We start from the raw sequence: 21391 nt of genomic DNA on the forward strand, positions 1-21391 counted from the left end.
CGACGAATTACACTTTCTTCTCTTAATTATACCAAAATTATACGTACCGGCCACAGGTTTAAGGAAATTACACTATCTGCTCTTAGTTTGATTTCCCAAGGTTTTTAAATAAAATATTAGTCGTACTTTAATTTTGTAATCACGTATTTCGGATTAAACTCCTTCTATTTCAATTTTTTTAATTATTATAACATCATCTTATTAATTTAAATGAGATACGAATATTGTTGCCATGTTCAATCTATACACGGGCATAAACTTAAAATATTTTAAATTGAACCAATATATCAAATAAAAAAAAATTCAGTTCATTCATCTCAACTATTAAACAAAAGTCAATTGTCTCTCTCTTCCTCTCATCGTCCTGCAACATGAACACTTAAGTTGAGCAGCATCATCACTTGATCGGCGATCACGTATTTATTGCCGACGTCCACATCCTTTTGACACACACCATCAACCTATTAATGTGTCTTGCTAAGTGATCAATCTCTTCAAGTATGTCATTTTCTTATGCCCCTTATATTTTGACTGTCCAAGGCATAAACTATAGTAGTCTTAGTCTATGCCTTAAAAATCACCTTAAACTTATATAAAAAATTTATTAATCTTTTTGTTAATGATTCACAATTAATCAGATTGAATATTTGGTTGCTTACTCGCTCAAATGATTTGACCAATGAATTCAATATAGTTTTTAAAATAATGGATATTTTCAATATAGATACATCGGGGGACCAATTCATAAATTAAAAGTGTGTAAATATGCAGGTCAGATGCTCATACATGACTAGAGCATTTAGAGTTTGAGTTATAAAAACAATTTATTTGCAAAATAAGGATATAGTTACATAAATCCAAAAAAAAAAAAAATCACTTACAAGCCCTCTCAAAAAACAGAAAAAATTGTATATCAAAGATAATCTACAACATGGCTAAACAACTTGTCACGGAAAACAATGTGAAATCGAGCACAAAAATAAAAACAAAACATAGGATATATCTGGTTTGATCATAACATATGATTTACATACCTAATAATGTTTACTGTGAACAAATTGAAACAATATAATTGTTTAGAACTCTCAAACACATAAATTCTTGACACACCTGACTACTCGTTCTCTTATCGCTAAGGTAGCGTTTGTTAAAATAATTAAAATAAAATTATAATACTTTTCAGAACAAGACATAAAAATGATTAAATAACCTGAAAAGTATTTTAATATTTGTATCAAACTGTTTGTTAATTTTTTTTTAAATGTACTGCAAGACACAAACGTCATTTTTTGTTATATGTGAGAACCAAAATATGTTTATATTGAGAGGAGAGAGAGATATGCATATAAAAAAAAAATTCAAATAATAAGTCACGTGACTTTTTTCTTAAAGGTCATCAGATAAGTTTAACAAATTTATTGAAAATGACAAAAGTTTAAAATATTATTCGATCTTAATTTTTTCGATCTATATATTGATTAATAAATATTATCTAGAGAAATTATAAAAAAAATAATAACAATTTATAGAAAAAAACTGCCTTAAAAGACTTATCCATAATTCCCCATCCCCGCACCCCCACAATCCAATGAAGTCATAAATGCTACATGGAAAATGCTATTTGTACAGAAGCATTCTTACAGAATGCTTTACAGGAGTGATATATCGCAATATTTTGACATCAATCGACCACCCGCCGCTACTGTAACCGACCACCTGTCGCCGTTTTTCGCTTGAGCCGCCTCGCCTGCTCTTGCCTTGTCGCCTTGCTGCAAGGGCCGATGGTGTGAGAGGGAGAGTAAGAGAGAGATAAAGGAAGAGAGAGATGGTATTACAGGGGCAAAATTGGTCATTTGGGTCATTTATTGTAGGGAGCAAAATAGATATTTCATTATACTCTAAATGATTCTGTAATCCACCTTTTTGTACAAATAGCCTGCCTGACTCATTCTACATAGATGGTGGTAGCCAGTTAGACGTTCTACATGCATATCAGGGAAAGGAAAGGTTACCCATCATTGGGCAAAAGGTGAAGCTTTTTATTTCGAACAAATTGCAAATTAAAGTACCTGAAAGAGTACATGATCGATCTGTGTAGATACATGCTATATATATATATATCACAGATTACAAATGAAAAAACAAGCTCAAACTTGCAGCTATACTCTCTCATTCTTTAGCTCAGCCCGGCCGGCCATCTTTAGAGCTTATGATCACTGTGTTTCTCTCATTCTTTGTATTACTTTCACTATAGCAATGTTGAAGAAAGCCCAAAAGACTACTGTTTTCAGCAAAATCATCTAACCAGGTGGTGTCACACGTCGAGGAGAAAACGATGCTGACAGCAGGCGGCATTGGCATTGGCATCTCTTATGGTTTCCAAGGGGCCGGTGGCGGCGGGGGAGTGGGAAACATTGGAGGAACTGCAGAGAAGATGGTGTTCTTGTCAATCCCGGCAGACTTGTCACCGGAAAGAGCCACCAGAGCAGCAACTAAGCCGGCATTGCCTGCAAGAGTAGGCTCTGTGTAGTTGTAGTTAGTACGCACATCGTGGAAACCATCGCGCCTGTCAGGGCCCGCAACCATGGCTCCAACAATTGTGTTTGGGTTGGGTTTGGAGGTGTCTCTCCATTTCCATCCTCCTTTGCAGTCATACCTGATCCTGTTCTTGGGGATCGATGCGCCGCGATGGTGGACGTGTTTGGGATAGCGATTGCCAAAGCCCACAACATAACTCATCCCTCTGGGATTTTTGCCAAGGATGTAGTCAATCTGCAAAGCAACAGAGTGCTAGCTACCTAAGTCGCACATAAAGAAGAACGCGTAAACAAAGAAATCCACATGATATGTCGGTTGCCATCCATTGATGCAAAAGAAAGGAACTGGGGTGGAGCATTAGAAACCTGTTTCTCTGCAAATTTGCGCAGCTCGTCTGTCGAGAAAAAATTAGGCCCGCAGTACCATCCAGGGGTGTCGGCAGTAGCGAGATAATCAGCGTAAAGAGTAGCCAAGAAGGCTGCATTGACAACATATTGAAGAGGCTGAGGGTTGCCATGGTTTAATTGAATCAAGCCTCCTGCAAAACGCCACCGGGTGTTTGATTGAGAACCCATTGAAATTACACCTAACTAAACCCTAAACGCTAAATCCCACACCTATGAAATGAGGTCGATGAATCGGCATACCTTTTGTTCTGTTAAAGCTCTTAAAATATGGCAGGTATGAACACATAACTATGCTGGTCTGGTTATGGAATGTCCTTAGAATTTCTTCATATGGATAGCCAGGGCTCAAGAACAATCTCAAACGGCTCAAAAGCACCTAAACACATTAATATCAGAAGGCAATAGCAATTAGTCCTCTCAAACTTACAATCCTAGTGTTCATTGATTGATGAAAATCAGAATGGAAATTTTAGTAAGGCCATTGACATATAAAAAGATCATGATTCACGACTGATAGAAACAAACCAATGCAGAGGGAGGAAAAAGAAAAAAGCGGGATGAATGTGAAGGAGAAGAAATCGCAAATAAGATGGATCCATTTTAAGAGATTCTTATAAAAAGTAGAAAATGCAAGAAAGATCCAAGATCATCTTGTGAATGTGTGTGTGTGGGGGGGGGGGGGGGGCGGGGGGGGGGAGCTTCTAATTTAGTGATGTCTTCAATCTCACCCTTCAAAATAGGTCATTAGCGCAACTTCTAAAATGAAATTATGTGTTGCAATCAATGAATTATAATAAGAATCTCAACTTACTTGAGCTCCAACAAGCTTGTTGTCCCAGCTAAGAACACCATAATCGGGGCCTCCCCAGAAGGCACCTGCATGTTTGGCAATGCCGGGACTAGTAGCAAGCTGAAGATAGGATGAGTTACCAGTAGCATAATAAATCCAAGCGGCACCCCAGACAAACTCATCCCAGTAACTACTAGAATTGTAGAAAATTGCAGCATCTGCAGTGCCTGCACTGTATCGGCCACGCTGCTCCCTGGAAAACTTAAAAAGGGTGCTTGCACCGTGGACAAGTTTCTGCGAGTAGGCCTTGTTATCTTTGAAAACAATCGACGCAGAGGCTAAAGCAGCAGCCATCTCTGCAGCAAGGTCTGAGCAACTAGTGCATTCAAATACAGGCCGCTTGTAGTCAATGTCTTCAGGGCGCATCCAACAGTAGTGGTCGTTAGGACTCGGCCCTCCAGAGGTATCCCCCACCCCAACCTGTCACACAAATAGGGAAATGAACGAGGAAGATCAGGCTGCATGTACTAAAGGTTGCAAAAATAACAACCCTAGTATGCACTAGAATCATGCCATTTAGCAACAAGCACTGCAAAAATAAACATGAAAATCTACTCAAAAGGATTGCAGGCGAGTAATATGTAAATTTATTCATGTAACAGTAGAAAAGAGAACAAAGGAAACCGATAAATTATTTTAGAGCTCTGAAATATGGCATAAACCATGCAGAAATTTACCTGTGCAGCCACCCGGTCTATGATATCAGCTGAGGAATTGAAGGTTTTGAGAAAGTAATCAGCCCCCCACTTGATAATTTCCTTAACATGCTTGAGTTCTCCAGCAGCTTCATATTTTGCGCTGTATTCAATTACGCTCCAACTTAACATGGTCATGGCAAAAGATGCAGGGAAGTTGAACTTGATTGCATCCCCGGCATCATAATAGCCACCCACAAGATCCGTAATTACAGATGACGAATCACCCTTCCCATCATCCATACAAGAGTTTCCTCTCCAAGAGACATTATTGTGCTTTGGGAGCTTTCCAGCTGCAATTTTAAGCATTTAAGGATAAGAATCAAATGGTTATACGCAAAAAACACCAAGCTAATAGATGAAGGAATGGAATCAAGTGTGCATAAATAGCTGTAAGAATCATTCTTCAAAACTTCAGGCTGCTGTCTCATCTATCTTCTACATGGATAGTTAAAATGATTGGCTAGTTGTTGTCTTTGGTCTTGCCCTTGATTAAGACAACGACGACAATCCAATTGCTACAAATACCCCAAATAGTGTTTCAAAGCCACTTCTCTCCAAGTTTGCTTGTTCCCCCCTCTTAGCAATGGCAAATCATCGTGAACAAAATAATCCAATGAAAAAGAAGAAAGATTTCTACATTTTCCACCATTTTGTATCCTTTTCCTACATCACATAGATGGATTCTTGAATTTCTATCCAGTATAGCACCTATGGCCACATAAGAAAGAACGTATTGAACTGATTCTTCTTAATGAATAGATTTGAGTGCAACTTTGAATATGAAATTCAAAGGAATCAAACAAGAGAAAACAAATCTCTAGTGTTCATTATATGAAAGCCAGATCATGTGTGTATATGCAGAAATACAAATACATACCCAAATCTAAATTTAGACAGAAATAAGAACAGAGTAACAAGTTTAACTTGTAGTAAACAAATTCCTAAACAAGTCAACGGACAATAACTTTTAACTTGTAAGCTTGAAGATGAAATGCTAATAACTAACACATAATCATCAGTCAGAAAAACTGTTATCTGAATGCATAGAATCAACACATCACGTGTAAGGTTACGATCGGGTCACTCACATCCCATATAGAAATTAAGAGAAAAGAAGACACAAACAATTTAACTTGGATCGGCCTCAATCATACCTTAGTGGGATAATTTACTAATTGAACTAGGGGTGCCCGTTTACAAGCGGATTAGGTCTCCTATATCTATCGACATACCCTGTTTCACAATCAGATTGCGTTCTACACTTAAATCCGAGGAGCTATCTAACACATAAAAACACAGCACATGTACATTTTACTTACATCGCTGGGCATTGAAGAACATGAGGGCCTTGTGCAGTGCAGCTGTGTAGTTGTCCTCCTGCTGGTGGTGGTGGCGGTGGGCGTGCACGGTCTTGACGATGAGGATGATGAATCCGGTCAACAATCCGGCAGCGAGGGCGGTGCCCAGCGTCCAGACGAAGATCTTCCGGCTCACTATGATGCAGCCCAGATCCACGTACTTCTTCTTCTTCTGCTCCGCCGGGCCCAGCAGCCAGCTCTGCTGCGTCTCGCCCAGCGGCCGCGATAGCGCCGCCCGGTCGTACTCGCTCCGGTCGTCTTCCTTGCCGGAATCCTCCGCGTTTATCTCCAGCGCCCCTCCCCACGGATCCCCGTACATACTCATCTTCCAATTCGCCGCTTTCCCAACTCAACAATGGCGATAGAGATTCAGATTAACAATCCTCACAGGGATCTGGAAAAAGAAGTAGCGTGGAACTTTGGCATCAATGGCATGTGGGTTTCGATCCAAGAAGCGCCCAACAACGGATCATGTGGGGGGGGGGGGGGGGGGGGGGGGCGGTGTTGGATTGCCCAAATTTTCTATTTCTTTTGATTTATGAGTTGGGTTCTGACGGTGACGACCTACTAGTTGACAAAGACAGACTGTCTAACGCTCTGCTCAATCTCAATTTTCTACGTTGCTTGTGGATTTTCCTTCGTTTCCTTTCCCGGGAAAATGTATCGGTTACGGTTTGGAGCTGGAAGATCGCTTTACCCATCCACTCCGGCCTAGCTTCGTTCGCACTGCAGACAACCCAACGGCTAATCGATCTTCTAGACGCGTCGAATGTTTCCACGAATATTTGCCTGTTTGCTTGCTTTCCTGTCGCGCCGACAGAAACCATATGTGCTTGTGGACCCCACTGCTCTATTTTATATGTCATTGTTTTGGAATAAAAAAGAAAAGGTGGGCAATTGGCGGGAAATTATTTTATATTTTTATCTTTTACTTTTATATTTTTTATATGATAATATTATTATTATATATTTAAAATGTCAAGTCATGAATACGCTTATTTAAATTAATTTTATAAATATTTAGATAATTATATACAATTGAGTCCATTGAAATATAATTACTAAAATTAAAATATTTAGATAATTTATAAACTCACGAGAAGATTAAAATTTTGTTTGCTATTTACCCAATAAAAATTTATTACGTTAACAAGACTTAATCTCGTTGTCTTTAAATAAAACTAATTTTTCAAACAATTTTACCACAATACTAATATTCTTTTCATTCAAATTTTATCAAAAAAATAAAAAATAAATTATATCCGTAAAATATCAATCGATAAATTATTATTTACACTTACCTATCCTATCACTATCACTATCACTGGCCAGACCTATTCAAAGGTCACATCCAATCCAAAGGAAAAGGAAAGGCAAAAGTTGGTACTTACAATCATATGGTGGAGAGGGAAAATGACAAGTAATCTTCAAGTGTCAGCAAGGAATATATACATACATAATATATACACAGACATTAGGTAGCAAGAAATAAATAAAGTTTTATAAATATAAATATAAATAAATTAAAATTTTCGTCCACGTTATGCACGTATAAATTAAAAAATAAAAATTTATTGTGTGATATTTGATTATAATTTAATTTTTATATTTTAAATAAAATTTTAAACGAACTAAACTTTCGTTTACTGCCAAAATTTTTCATGAATTTATTATAATTCTTTTAAATAAATAAGAATTTTATTAAAAAAAAAACTAAAACACGTCTACCATGTTAAGTTAGGGCATATTCCAAGTTTTATATTAAAAAATTAAATTTAAAGATCAAAACAATCAATAAATATAAATATATATATATATATTTCTCCTAACACTAAAATAAAAATATCGAGGAGATCTTCTTCAAAATCATATTCTACAACCATCCAAATTCTCTAAAGATTATGTTGGTTTTAAGATTCTAAGATTAATAGTTGTACCAATAACCCCAATATACTTACCAAAATAATCACTTAGATTGCATAAACATACTCATAGTTTAAAGTACCGTTTTATTTGAGTATTATCATTTGTGATGTCAATCACCAGATACTAAGTGATGAGGGAATATTTACAGAGGGACAATTTTACTGTACTACCTTTGGGAGGTTACCATTAACTCGGAGCCATGTGTGCTAGTAAAGACCAATATGCAATCGCCACGTGTCAAGACTTAGGAGCTCCGCTTATCTTTATAATCTTTATTATGATTTTGAACTGGAAAGAGATAAAGAAGAAGATTAAGTCAATCAATGATATCTTTCAATATCCCAAGAATTATCTCTATTAGGGAAGATTATATTTTCTCCCCATGGAAAAGGGATCAACCTCTTCATGTAAATAATTAATACCGCGTTTGCATGTTTAATAGAATTGATTTTTAGATATTTTTTATTTTTAATGTAAATAATTATAAACAATTTTATGTGTATGCTAAAAGGAAAAAGTGAGTAATTAATTAATGAATTAGGTGGTATTTGAGAATAAATATATTATTAGTGCGATTAAAATCTACATCATAAATTATATAGATCATCATCATCATCAACAACAACAATCAATAATGAATTCTGAAAAAATTATAGATCACCAACTCACAATAACATAAATACTAGATTATAAACCATAATGTTGAACAAACATATCAGTGAAGAACAACATGAATAATAGAGCACCAAATGCATAAATTTAACTATGATTGAATAATAGAGAAGGAAAGAAAGAGAGTATACCAAACAAAGGGCAAACAACGATGCAAGCAGATAGGACGATGACGACTTAAGTGGAGAAGGATAGAGGCGAAGATAGTGATGTAGAAAGGTAGATCTGGACGCAGGAGGACGAAGATGGCGACCTAGAGAGTTGGATATGGTCGAAGATGGCAAGCAAATGTTGTTAAATTCGAGATTTTACAGTGGAATTGAAGGAAGATCCATAAAATCGAATCATAAACTTGAATAATAAAATTGTAAAATTTTAGAGATAATTAAAAATATATTTTAATTTTAATGTATGAAAATATATGTTTATAATGATATAATTTTATAAAAAAATAAATTAAAATTACTTAATAGCATGATTATTACAACCTTATTCCTTACGAATGAAATACATACACGAGTGTACTTGTTTCAAAATAAGTTCATCTATGAGCTCTTTGATAAAATCAACAATAATCCACTTTTAAATTCTAGAAACTAACAATAATCAAATTAATGAAAGTAGACGAAGAAGAAATAGATAAATATGTGAATCAATGAAGAAATAGACAAAAAAAGAAATAGACAAAGTAATAACATGCCCCTTTAAGCTGAATCGACAGCGGCACCAAGTAATCAAAAGCTTTGAATCAATTTGTGTTACACGCAAATGACAGCATTGAGCGGGTGAGTATGAAAACGTCAATTCATATTTGTGAACTAGCAGTCACCAAAGGTTGTTAAATTCGAGATTTTATAGTGGGATTGAAGGAAGATCCATGAAATCAAATCATAAAATTGAATAATAAAATTGTAAGATTTTAGAAATAATTAAAAATATCTTTTAATTTTAATGTATGTAAATATATGTTTATAATGATATAATTTTATAAAAAAATAAATTAATATTGCTTAATAACATGATTATTACAACACTATTCCTTATGAATGTAATACATCTACGGGTGTTGTAACGCCCCGTTTCCCGAGTGCGTTAAATCGCAGGACAATTTTGGGATAATTTTTTTTTTCTTAAAACTATTGCTAAATCATATCACTCTTTAAATAAATCCCAAAAGCTCAATTCATTTATCTCTAAGGAGAATCATCATAAATATCAAATGCGGAAACTAGAATCGAACATAACATCATAACATTAATCATAATTCAGTGCTTACATCACAAGAACATAAATTTCTCAACATGACTTAATACATAACATAAGTTTTCAACTAACATTAACCCTAAATAGAGTTTTACATCATCATTTTTCAAACGTTCAGAATTTCAAAGTGGCAGAACTTAAACTCATGGGCTACATAACATACATTCAACTCATCATACAATTCATCATGCACTTTGCTAAGTGCCATTTCATGCCTCATTCATCCTCATTTCTGCTACAATCTCCATCTTGAACTTTTGAATATTCCAAGGATAAAACTCAAATTAGATGATAAATCATCTAAGTAAGTGAACAATAAACATATTCCGTGCATAAATGTAAAATGCAAAATGTCCTTTTCTATTCTTTTGGTTTGAGCCGATCGTACCTTATTGCTACACCCCATTTTCACAGTCTCCTTACCAGGTCGAGGTGTATAGGTGCACTCTTGGTAGAGCAGCGGTCCTGGCCCGTACTCTCAAACCCTTATGCGATTCAGGACCAATAATATCGTCGTGTTCATATGCATATCTCATCATCAATACATGTAAATGCAATCTATATGAACATATTCACATCAAGACATGACAACATGATAAAACCATTTACATAAAATTGGGTTTTGGGAAAATCACTTACGAACCAACCCTTTTCATAAAACTAAACATAGTTGGGAAGTACCACTTACCTTGTAAAAAGATAATTTTTGCCCCTAGCGTAATTTTGCTTCAAAATTTGCATCGGACTTCCAATTATACTCAATTATGAACCTTGAGGTACCCTGGCATCATAATTACTTAAGAAAATCAGATTTCTAATTTTTCTCTAATTTTTCTAATTTCTCCAATTTCCTCCTATTATTTCCTCAAGATTATGAAATAAATATTTTCTAATAAAATTTTCTTAATTTCTCTTCACAATAATTCCTAAAACAATATTCTTAAGCCCTAGAAATTTTCTCATAATTATAAAATCCATGTTCTATTTATTTCTCATTTTCCCTTTGATTTTCAAGCATCTATTGCCTCAAAAATCCATAATAAATACTAATCATGCATTTCTCTTCCAATTTCACCATCAAAAATTCTAGAATATGATTCTAATATTTCTGGAATTTTTAAAGAAATGTTTGAAGATAACTTACCTTCCCGCGGAGTGATTCGGTATTCTTCTATACTGCGATGAAGTCTCGGTTTACGTATCCAACAACACTTTTTGCCACAAATTTTCACACGAACTATTAAACTCAACCTATAGGATATTTCTAGAAATTTTTGGTATTTTTCTCTATATTTTTTATTTCTCTTTCTCAAATCTCTCTCTTACTCTCAAATCCTTCTTTCTTACAACTTTTCTCTTTCTAATTTAAGTCCTCAAACCTTTCAAGTTTCCTCTATTTATATAGGTTGAATTAAGTTTAGTATAATTGTAGTAATCCACTATTTTTTATTATTTTATCATTTTTTAAAAAATTATTTTTCACTAAATCTTACTTATAATCTTTAATTATTTGTTCATACACTAATTTATCTTTCACATTTCTCTATTAATTCACCCATTATCTTTGATTATTTGGCCAGACTCTACTTTGTCTCTCACATTTCTCCATTAATTCATCATTTATCTTTGATTATTTGTCCACATCATATTTTGTCTCTCACATTCTCTATTAATTCACCAATTATCTTTGATTATTTGTCCACACTCTACTTTGTCTCCACATTTCTCCATTATTTTACCCACTATCTTTAATTATTTTTTACTTTAATTATTTTTCAACTAAATCTTATTTTGAATGGACTATTCTTTCATTTAGTACATAAATTTAAGCCCATTCTACTAACTCTAAGCCCACTTACTTAGCCTTTCATTTCTCAACTTAACCCACTAATTATAAGCCAATTTTCTTACCCTTTTTTTTTCTTTTCAATTTAGCCTACTAATTCTAAGCTTATTTACTTAACATTTCTTTCTTTTTTTTTTTTAACTTAACCTACTAACTCTAAGCCCATTTACTTAACATTTCATTTTTCAAGTTAGCCTACTAACTCTAAACCCATTAGTTTTCTCAATTATAATTTCTAATTGATGTCAAAAAATATTTTAAATACAAAATTAATTATTATTATTCTCAAAATACTAGAATATTACAGGTGTACCTATTTCAAAATAAGTTCATCGATGAGCTCTTTGATAAAATCAACAATAATTCACTTTTAAATTAAAGAAACTAACAATAATCAAATTAATGAAAGTAGACGAAAAAGAAATAGATAAATATGTGTATCAATGAAGAAATAGACAAGAATTAGCGGTGCACAGATATCAAACCAAGAAACAGATAAAAAAAAGAAATAGACAAAGTAATAACATGCCCCTTTAAGCTGAATCGATAGCGGCACCAAGTAATTAGAGCTCTGAATCAATTTGTGTTGCATGGAAATGACAGCACTAAGCAGGTGAGTATGAAAACGTCAATTCATATTTGTAAACTAGTGGTGGCTCAACTTACAATTTGTATTTGTAAATTGACAACAACACCAAGCAATCGGAGTTATGAATTGATGGTGATACCAAGTTGAAAGGATATAACGATTGCACACCTTAATACTTAGCAATAGATGTAAGAAGACAAACTCATTTTTTAATTTTTTTTTCAAAAATCAAATAAATAAGTAGTGAAAACATCTTGTTTCTTGCAATACACAATGATACACAGTCATATGCAGCTATACAATATGAAAATGCAATAAATAATAATTTTTACCTTAAACTCAAAAGAACATGTTGGTTGCTTATGTTGCGCGTTTGACTCGAACATTTCGGTCTCCTTGTTGAGCTCACGTACCAGCTTCGGTACCTGCTCTTTGTTAACCAAACCATCCCCACGAGGGTAGGGGATCAAGTTAGTCCACCCCTAGAGTGCCTAGACGGCCTTAATTGGACTCCTGGTAGGACCATACGAAGGTGAATAGAAGCTGGGATCGTTCTTCCAAAGGGCTACTCATCTCATGAACCTTAAGAGGGATATAACGGAGGCTTGTCGGAAACCACAATCGCTGTCACCGCTGGCAACTCTTGCCGTCACAGCAGCTGAAACTGTTGGATAACGAACGAAGACCGCCGCTAGTTGCCTGCAACAGCCCGTTGCCGGCCGACGGCAACTCTTGCCGCACTGGAGATGCTGGTCACTGGCTGCCCGTGTTGGTCTTTTGCAATGGCCACGACGAACTCCTTCGCCGGATCTACACCACTGTCCATTTTCTGGGTTTTAATTTCCCGCGACGCTTCCGTCCATCAACGCTTCTCCAAGAAACTGCGTACGAGAGAGAGCCGTGTGATTGCAGCGCCTTGCAATCTCCTCCTTCAATCACATAACGCCCAACCACACACACTACATATAATATATCATATATATGTATATACACAGATGGCATCAAGGCAAATAAAGAAGAAGAACAAGCCCTCGGACGCACTGGCTTCAACGCCCACCATATCCCTTTATATATATATATATCGCATATATATTTATATGGAAGAAGCCGAGAGAGATTAAGGGAGAGATGGACGGCTGCCGCGTATATAATATATATCTATATACATATCAGACGCCGGCCGCACGAAGCACAGGAAGCGGAATGGAGAAGAAGGAAGAAAGGGAGAGACTGGGGCGCACTCTTTTGGTGGTGGGGGGGGGGGGGGGGGGGGGTTGTACCTCTTTATCATAATTAATAATAATAGATTTGTTCTACTTTTTATCCGGATGCAACAAATGTTATATTTGTGGACCTCAACATGCAAAGGAGATGTTTTCTAGGGTGTGCATATTGCGGTTTGAACGGTTTAAAGGAGATTTAATACATGAAATTATATGTATGATTTAACATTAAACTAAGCTGTGTCGTTTAGTTTAGTGTGCACAAACCACACCAAATTGCACCGCATTTTGCGGTGCTTAGTTCTGTGCAATTTCCATGATTTAGTGTTTTTTTATTACTTCATTTAGTGTTTCCTCTACTAACTTGTAATTTTTTAATTAAAACATAAAAATAAATGTATAAAATCATAATTTTTAAATTTTTATAATATCTTTGAATTTAAAAGTAAAATAAATTACAATTTAATAAAAATTATAAACTTAAAAGTTTAAAATTTACGACATAATCACATGTCCATAATAATATAAAAATAACACAAAAATCTACAATATAATTCATGGTCAAGCAAGCATATATTTTTAATTTTTTAATTATTAGATATTTTTAATTTTCTTACTAATACACTACTTGGCCCGTTCAATTTTAACTGAACTAAAAAAATTGCAAACCGCAAACCACACAGTTTGAAAATTTCTCAAACCGTGTCAAACCACACTCCCAAAAAACCTTGCGGTTCGTGCACTATAATTCATTCACTAACATTCTAACTAAGTGAGAGCCAATGATAGAATAAACTCAAAGAATTTGGTAACTGTGCAAAATCCAATCTGTGGTGATTGAGATGACACACCGAAACTCTTTTTTTGACATCTTTCTGATTGTGCATACTTTAGCCAAAGATTTTTATAATCACCAACCAACTGAGATCGCATAAGATGTTTACCCTCATTTGATAGAAGATAATAGATTTTGTTAGCGAACATCTGTCTCCATATATCACTACACAGAGACAACACAGAAAACATTCCCACTTCTCACACTGAATGATTCTACTCAATAGTAAATCTCTAACACCAATGTACAAAATAACTCTGTTATTTCTGGTCAAATGACCAGATACACAATCGAAAGTTAGCAACAGATCATTAATCTTCCTAGTCATGTGATTCGTTACAGACATCACATTCAACAGATGTTCAATGAACACCCACCCACCACCCACCCATATTTCTACAATTTGCATCTCATGTATTATAGCATGTAACTCACTACTCTTTATCATTAGTATTTCATATCAATGAAAGGTTAGCCCATATCCTCGTTCATCGATTAATTTTAATATCTTTCAGAAAAATCTTAGAATTAAGAACATATTTAAGAAATTATGTGTTATAAATTTTTATCACATATTCTTAACAAGTTAAGACTAAAGACCATCATAATATTTAGAGACTTATTCATATATAAATAGAGAGTTATAAATAAAGATATGACCATTTAAATAACAAATAAGATTATATCATCAGACTTAATACTCAAATTAGATAACGTTTAAATATAACATTAAGACACAAACACCAAGCAATCGGACACTAAGGGAAAACACTGATAAGAGGACAGTTAAAGCTTAACGAGTTCACTCTTTATTCAACTTTGATTCAATTAAAATTTGATTTTATAGACAAATTGATTCATGTAGAGGCTCACAACTAGAAGACTTGTACGAATTAACTTGTAAGTTTTACAAGAATGCACTCACCAATAAAGGTGGGAGTCGACAGACAGAGACGTAGAATGACAGAGAGGGCAGCGCAAAGACGAATTCAACGAGTGCGATTTTGTTCACCCCTATTAACGGAGGTGATCATCACCCTCACAAAAACTGTGAGGGTGAAAAATAACGAAATGGTACATGGAGGTGACCATCACCCTCACACAAGCTGTGAGGGTAAAAAATAACGGAACGGGAGTGATGGTCACCTCGTTAAAGAGGGTGAACAAAATCGCTCTCGGATTCAACTAGCAGGGGACGGCTGCGACACAACAAGAGGACTCATCGACGGGACATTTTTTATGCAATAATTCCACAATAAAGTCCACATAATAATAATAATAATAATAATAATAATAATAATTATACAACACCTTTTTTTATAATAATATATTATTTTATGTTATAAAGCCCACCATTTTATTTTGCTACCTGTAGGCACGGAAGAGAGAAATGACGAAAATACCCTGTAACTGCCACACAAATTACATGCTTCTCCCTCACTTCTCTCTCTGCGGCTTGCCCCCGTGCTCGTTACATACTCAAATTTTGTTATTTGAGTATGTAAATTTATTATTTGAAAATTAGATATTATCCATCAAATTTTATTATTTGAGTGTGTAAATTTAATATTAAAAAAAATACTATCTATAATTTATACTTAACAAATTTATTATCCATTATTGCTATCTCCCAAAATCAAATAAGTTGCAAAAATCAGGGGATCGTCGCCGGCAGCAGCGGGAAGTTCCAGAAGAGAGAGAGAGAGCGAGAGACGCTACCAGCGCCGCTGTTGGTGAGGACCGACGACGGCAGAAGGAGATTCACGCCGGAGGTGTTGGGGATGCGCGCCGGAGCTGTACGAGCCTCTAGGTGCGCCCGATCTGCGGCCCGAAAATGTCAGATTGTCGCCGGCGGCAGTAGGAGATGAAGCCAGTGAGGGTTCCGATTTCTGGGATGGTGGGTTCATGCTTCGGTGAGAGAGAGAGAGAGAGAGAGAGGAGGGGGGGGGGAGAGCAAAACTCGGCACGTGAATCTGCATCCGGCATCTGACAATTGATTGATCAATAAAAAACGTGGCCTGACAGTATTTGCAGTCTTGTCATCTTGTGCTTGATCTTATATTTTGTTCTCTATTTTTTTTTTTTTAAAAAAGTTTGATTTTTAATTTTTGATTTGATTTTTTAATTAAAATAATTAAATTAATCAAACTTATTGTCTAATTTGATTTTTTAATTTTTATTGAAGAGATCTATGATATTGACTCAAAATTACACTATTTTGTCTAATTTTATTTTGTCCAATCAAATATAATCTTAATGTAATATAAATATATTTTTTTCAATTATGACATATTTTTTTCAAGTTGTCTTAAATAATTTGTAATTAAACCCTTAGAGCTGTATTGTTAGTTTTTTTTTTCTTGGGATATGTCCTATCGATGCTTGTATATAATATTTTTTTGTCTTATAAATTTTTTAATTAAAAAAAATATATATTTTTTTTGTGTAGATAGCATTTTTGTTTTTTAATATAACTAAAAAAAGATGGTAAATAGATCGTGGGTTGACTTTCATGGTAAACAGATCATGGGGGGCCCCAAATCATGTTATTTTTATATTAAAATATTCCCTAGAAAATACTGAACAAATAAATTATTCACACGTGGCCAACATGTTTCTTTTTTTATTTTTAATTCCGTTTGAAGAGGTCCATGATGTTGACTCACGATTACCTAGTATTGCACTTTTGGCATGAAGTTTTGAACAATATATCACATTCTACCCCACTCCCACGCTGTCCGTCTATTTATAAGGGCCACAACGTTTATTTGCAGTTCCATTCATTGTATGTTTCAGCCACCCATGGTTTGTGCTTTCTCTCTGCTCCAATTTTTTTCTTCTTCCCATCTATCATCCTTATCTTTTATGTTTATAATCTTTATCTTTGTCCCCTTGGGAAAAGAAAGAAGAAAAGAAGAAGCTCAAGTTGTATTACAACCATCTAAGCTCGTGCTCGAACCGAGTTCAGATTGCCCTCAACTTGAAAGGTCCATTCTCTTGCATTATCAATAATGTTGTTCGTAGGTTAAATATTCTCATAGATTACATTAAGTCAATTTTGTTGCTTTTCGGGGTGTGAGTTTAATGGTGGCTTGATAAGAAAACAGGTTTGGAATGCGAGTACCAATTTGTGAACTTGTCAGAAGGAGAGCAACTAAGCCCTGGTGAGTGGGACACAAACATGTGTGTGTACATATATATAGCCATTAGTTGCAAAATTTGACATGAAAAGTACATGTAATTAGTTGTGTATTGAATTACCGTAGAGTTTAAAAAGCTCAATCCCATTGGTTATGTGCCGGTGTTGGTTGATGGAGACACTATCATTTCCGATTCCTTGGCTATCATAACGGTGAGTCGTAGATTTATAATTTATTGTACCTATTTAAATTATTAGCTCAAATTATTGGGTGATATTTTATAATAATAATTTATTTTTTATTTTTTTTTAAACAAAATGAGTTTGCGATGAAGCAGAGTTATAGGAATAACTTCTTTATAAATAAAAGTATAAAAAAATTACGTACAACTACAACTCTTTAAAGATTAAAAAATTTAAAAACATAAATCGCATAGAAATATAAAAATAACAATTTTCATTCAACAATGTGCAGTACCTCGACGACACATATCCTCAACATCCACTACTCCCTCGTGATATTGACAAAAGAGCTATCAATATTCAGGTATTTGTATATTTAATGTTGGCAATTATAGTGATATTTTATATTTCGTGTTATATTAATTCAAATATACCCAACATCAATATAGAATATAAATAAAGATGTCAAACTCGAGTGTTCAAATAGCATTTTCATCTGATATTATTATGCTTCGCAAGTATCTTTTTTTTATAGTCGTGTTTGTACAAATTTTTAGAATTATAAAAAAAAAAAAAAGATTTCGAGCTGGAGTCTTGTATTTGTGGATTACTTTCTATTTCGAGATCCGAGTAACATAATATTAATTAATAAAAAGAGAATTATTGCTAGTTTTATTTTATTTTTCCTTCTTCCAATCCTGAAAATGCTACCTGCAATATGCGTGACAGGCTGCAAATATTGTTGCAACAAGCATTCAACCTTTCCAGAATCTGGCTATAGCGGTGAGTACTCCATTCAAATACAAATTATTAATATTCCCTCTACTATGATATTTTTGTAATTACAAGTTGCACAATAAAATAAAATATTATCCGAACACTACCGACAACATCAATTATTAATATTCCCTAACGTTACATATGTACAATTCTGTTTTATATGTTTTCAATTATAAATATAAATATATATATTTATTTATTCCCACCACCTTCTAAGAATCATAATTCTAGATGGAAACCATCAATTATTAGTAAAATATCCCTAAAAGGGGTCAGTATATTGAAGAATTAAATTTATTTGAATGTTATTATTATCCTTTCATGTACCCAATATAAATAAATCTACACTCACATCACCAATCTATTCGACCATTAATTTAATTATAAAATAATTGTTGAACCAAAAGTGCCGTAAGTCTTTATATAATGGTTGGTTTTATAAATTTTAGCCATTCAGTCGATTTTATTTATAATCTTATCCTTGTAAGAAGCTTATAACTAAGTCAAACATTTGCTATTTGACTCTTTTTTTTTTTTTCCCAATTCTTGTTGCCTTTTGGTTTATAGAAATATACGGGAGACAATGTCAATCGTGAAGTGAAGGTTATTTGGGCAAAGTACCATATTAAAAAAGGCTTCGTGGGTAAGTCTAAGATAGCAAGAGCTAGGGTATATAGATCAGGAGAAGATAATATGAATATAGATAGAAATGATTTTGAATTTAATATTCGTGTTGCAGCTTTGGAGAAGCTGTTGCATGATCATGCTGGGAAATATGCCACTGGAGATGAAGTCTGTCTGGTTTGTTTCCTTCCAATTAATTTGCATACATTTTAATATTCTTATGTTTTGATGATGGTAGTATCTGGGATCGATTACAATTTTATTTTGATGTAAACATTTGTAAGCGCTCAAAGCCAGCATAACAAATAAACAATGAATGTGCATGAACACTATTGAGTCTCTTGATTTATCTTTCAAATTTAAACTTTTTAGTACCCTCATCATATTTTTATTTTGTAAAATGGTTGCAGGCCGACTTGTTTCTAGCACCACAGGTCAATGCAGCCATCAAAAGGTTCAATGTTGACATGGTAATTTTATTAGTGTTTGTACATTATTATAAGTTATAGAACCTCTTCTTGAATGATCAATGTGTGAACTCAATTAACACAAAATAAAACTAAATTAATCCGACTTGAATTAAGTTATTATTATTATTATTATTACTATTTTTTTAATTTTTTTTTTGTGGGACAGATGCAATACCCACTTTTGTCTAGGCTTAAGGAGGCATATGAGAAGCATCCAGCCTTCAAGGATGCTTTGCCGGATATCCCACTTCAATCTTAGCCTTGTTACTGAGGTAAGACCCTTCGACCTTCTAATATATCCAACCAAAATCCTCTAATGGTGTCAGAAAAATATCTAAAAATCGGTGAATTGGATTAAATCGAACCGAATCATGACTTTTGAATTAATTCTATGATTTAATTATTAGATTCTGGTCCTAAAAAATTAAGAATCGATATATTTGGTTTGGTTTTTTTTTTTTTTTCAAACTGACGCATTACGTAGCGCATGTGTGAAAAAAAAAAACCAAAATAAACCATTGAAAGAACAAATTTCGGTGGCCAAAACTTAGTTTTCAAGAAAACGCAAAAATAAGACTGTTTTGTTAAGAAAACCCAAATAAGTTGCTGAAATTTGATTGAAAAAACTTGATTACAAACTCTAAATTCTAAGCATATTTATAGTATTTGACTAATCCAAATCCATCTAATATTTGTAAATAAAATTCAACTATAATGCTAATAGAAATAAATCATAAATAAAAGTTAACTGAAATCTTAATAAAAATAAAACCCTAATCAAACATGAAATAGAATCCTAAATCAAGTAAAATCATGAAGTAGAATCTTAAATCAAATAGAATCATGAAGTAAAATCCTAAATCAAGTAGAAACATGAAGTAGAATCCTAAATCAAGTAAAATTCTAAAACTTAAGAAGTATTAAAATATTGTTCCGACACTACTATTTTGGTGATACTGTTTCGATTTGATCGGGTCGGCCTTGGACCGGGTCTTGATTGGTGACCGCATCACAAACCATAATTCGAACCAAAGAAGAACTGATATTATACTTATAAATATATTATAATTTTTTTAGTATATATATATATACACGTATAAATAGTATCACTTCTTAGAAAATTAACAAGATTCATGAACTTTTTTATTTTTAGATTTTTATGCGCTATTGCTATACTAAATGGTCGATGTAATCTCATTTGATGAGGTAATCTATGAATTATTTTGGTCTACTTTTATTTCAAAACTTAAAGCATTAATGAAGTTATGAATTTATTTTAATTAACAAATTTATTTGTAATTTTATATTTTACAAAAATATTTAGAAGCTAAATGTTAATTGAATAGAATCGAAATAGAACTAAAACCGGTCCGATATAACGAATTGATCATGGTTTGATTTTATACATATAATGGTTTGATTACGGTTCTTATTTTTTCGGAACCATTAAAAATGGTTTGATTATTGAATTTTTATAGAACCGAACCAATCCTAACCGTTGACACCCCTAAAATCCTCCTTCAACACTTTTGACACTAAATTGATAGTTTTATCCAGCAAAATATCAAATATGTTCGGAAATTAATTGTGAGGATCACAATTCGAAATAGAAAGTAGGTCGAAATATCATTATTCTATACTGAATCTTTCTACTTTTGGTTTGAATATTTGGATCAGAGAATGGGCTGTCAAAAGTCCGGGCAGAGCTGTCACAATGGCTAGCTGACTGTGGCATTGTGGAATGGAATAAACCCCCCCAAAAGTGTCCTCCAGTTGGTTCAACATCTTCGTTGAATCCTATGTAATTGTTCCATTGTCGAATGTCGAATGTCAAATGTCAAATGTCAAATGCTACTTAACTCTACCACATATATGTATGAGCATCCTTATGCTGCTATGATCAGACCATTTACAGTCAGTCTTATGCTCTAATTAATTCTATGATTGATAAAATCAATCCTAAGAATATGCTTCAGATTCAAGAGTTTAA

General features: G+C 33.8%; 2 protein-coding genes across 2 annotated transcripts; one reads left to right on the forward strand and one right to left on the reverse strand.

Moving 5' to 3' along the window:
* Positions 1-2008: 2008 nt before the first annotated feature.
* Positions 2009-6580, reverse strand: LOC127802778 (endoglucanase 25-like). Its single transcript, XM_052338798.1, has 6 exons — positions 5813-6580; positions 4473-4783; positions 3757-4215; positions 3186-3321; positions 2904-3076; positions 2009-2772 (listed from the first exon to the last, which is right to left on the reverse strand). The coding sequence occupies exons 1-6, from the start codon at positions 6174-6176 to the stop codon at positions 2371-2373; spliced, it is 1845 nt and encodes a 614-aa protein (XP_052194758.1). The 5' UTR covers positions 6177-6580; the 3' UTR covers positions 2009-2370.
* Positions 6581-17098: 10518 nt separating this feature from the next.
* LOC127801475 (glutathione S-transferase zeta class-like) lies at positions 17099-21316 on the forward strand (the record flags this gene model as incomplete). Its single annotated transcript, XM_052336676.1, has 10 exons — positions 17099-17192; positions 17313-17369; positions 17472-17557; positions 17820-17891; positions 18257-18310; positions 18875-18950; positions 19047-19108; positions 19342-19401; positions 19568-19673; positions 21079-21316. Coding segments are annotated over 9 exons (654 nt in total), but the record flags the coding sequence as incomplete, so codon positions are not given.
* Positions 21317-21391: the final 75 nt, after the last annotated feature.

The sequence above is a fragment of the Diospyros lotus genome, chromosome 5 (genome assembly GCF_014633365.1).
Source record: "Diospyros lotus cultivar Yz01 chromosome 5, ASM1463336v1, whole genome shotgun sequence".
NCBI classification, from domain to species: domain Eukaryota; kingdom Viridiplantae; phylum Streptophyta; class Magnoliopsida; order Ericales; family Ebenaceae; genus Diospyros; species Diospyros lotus.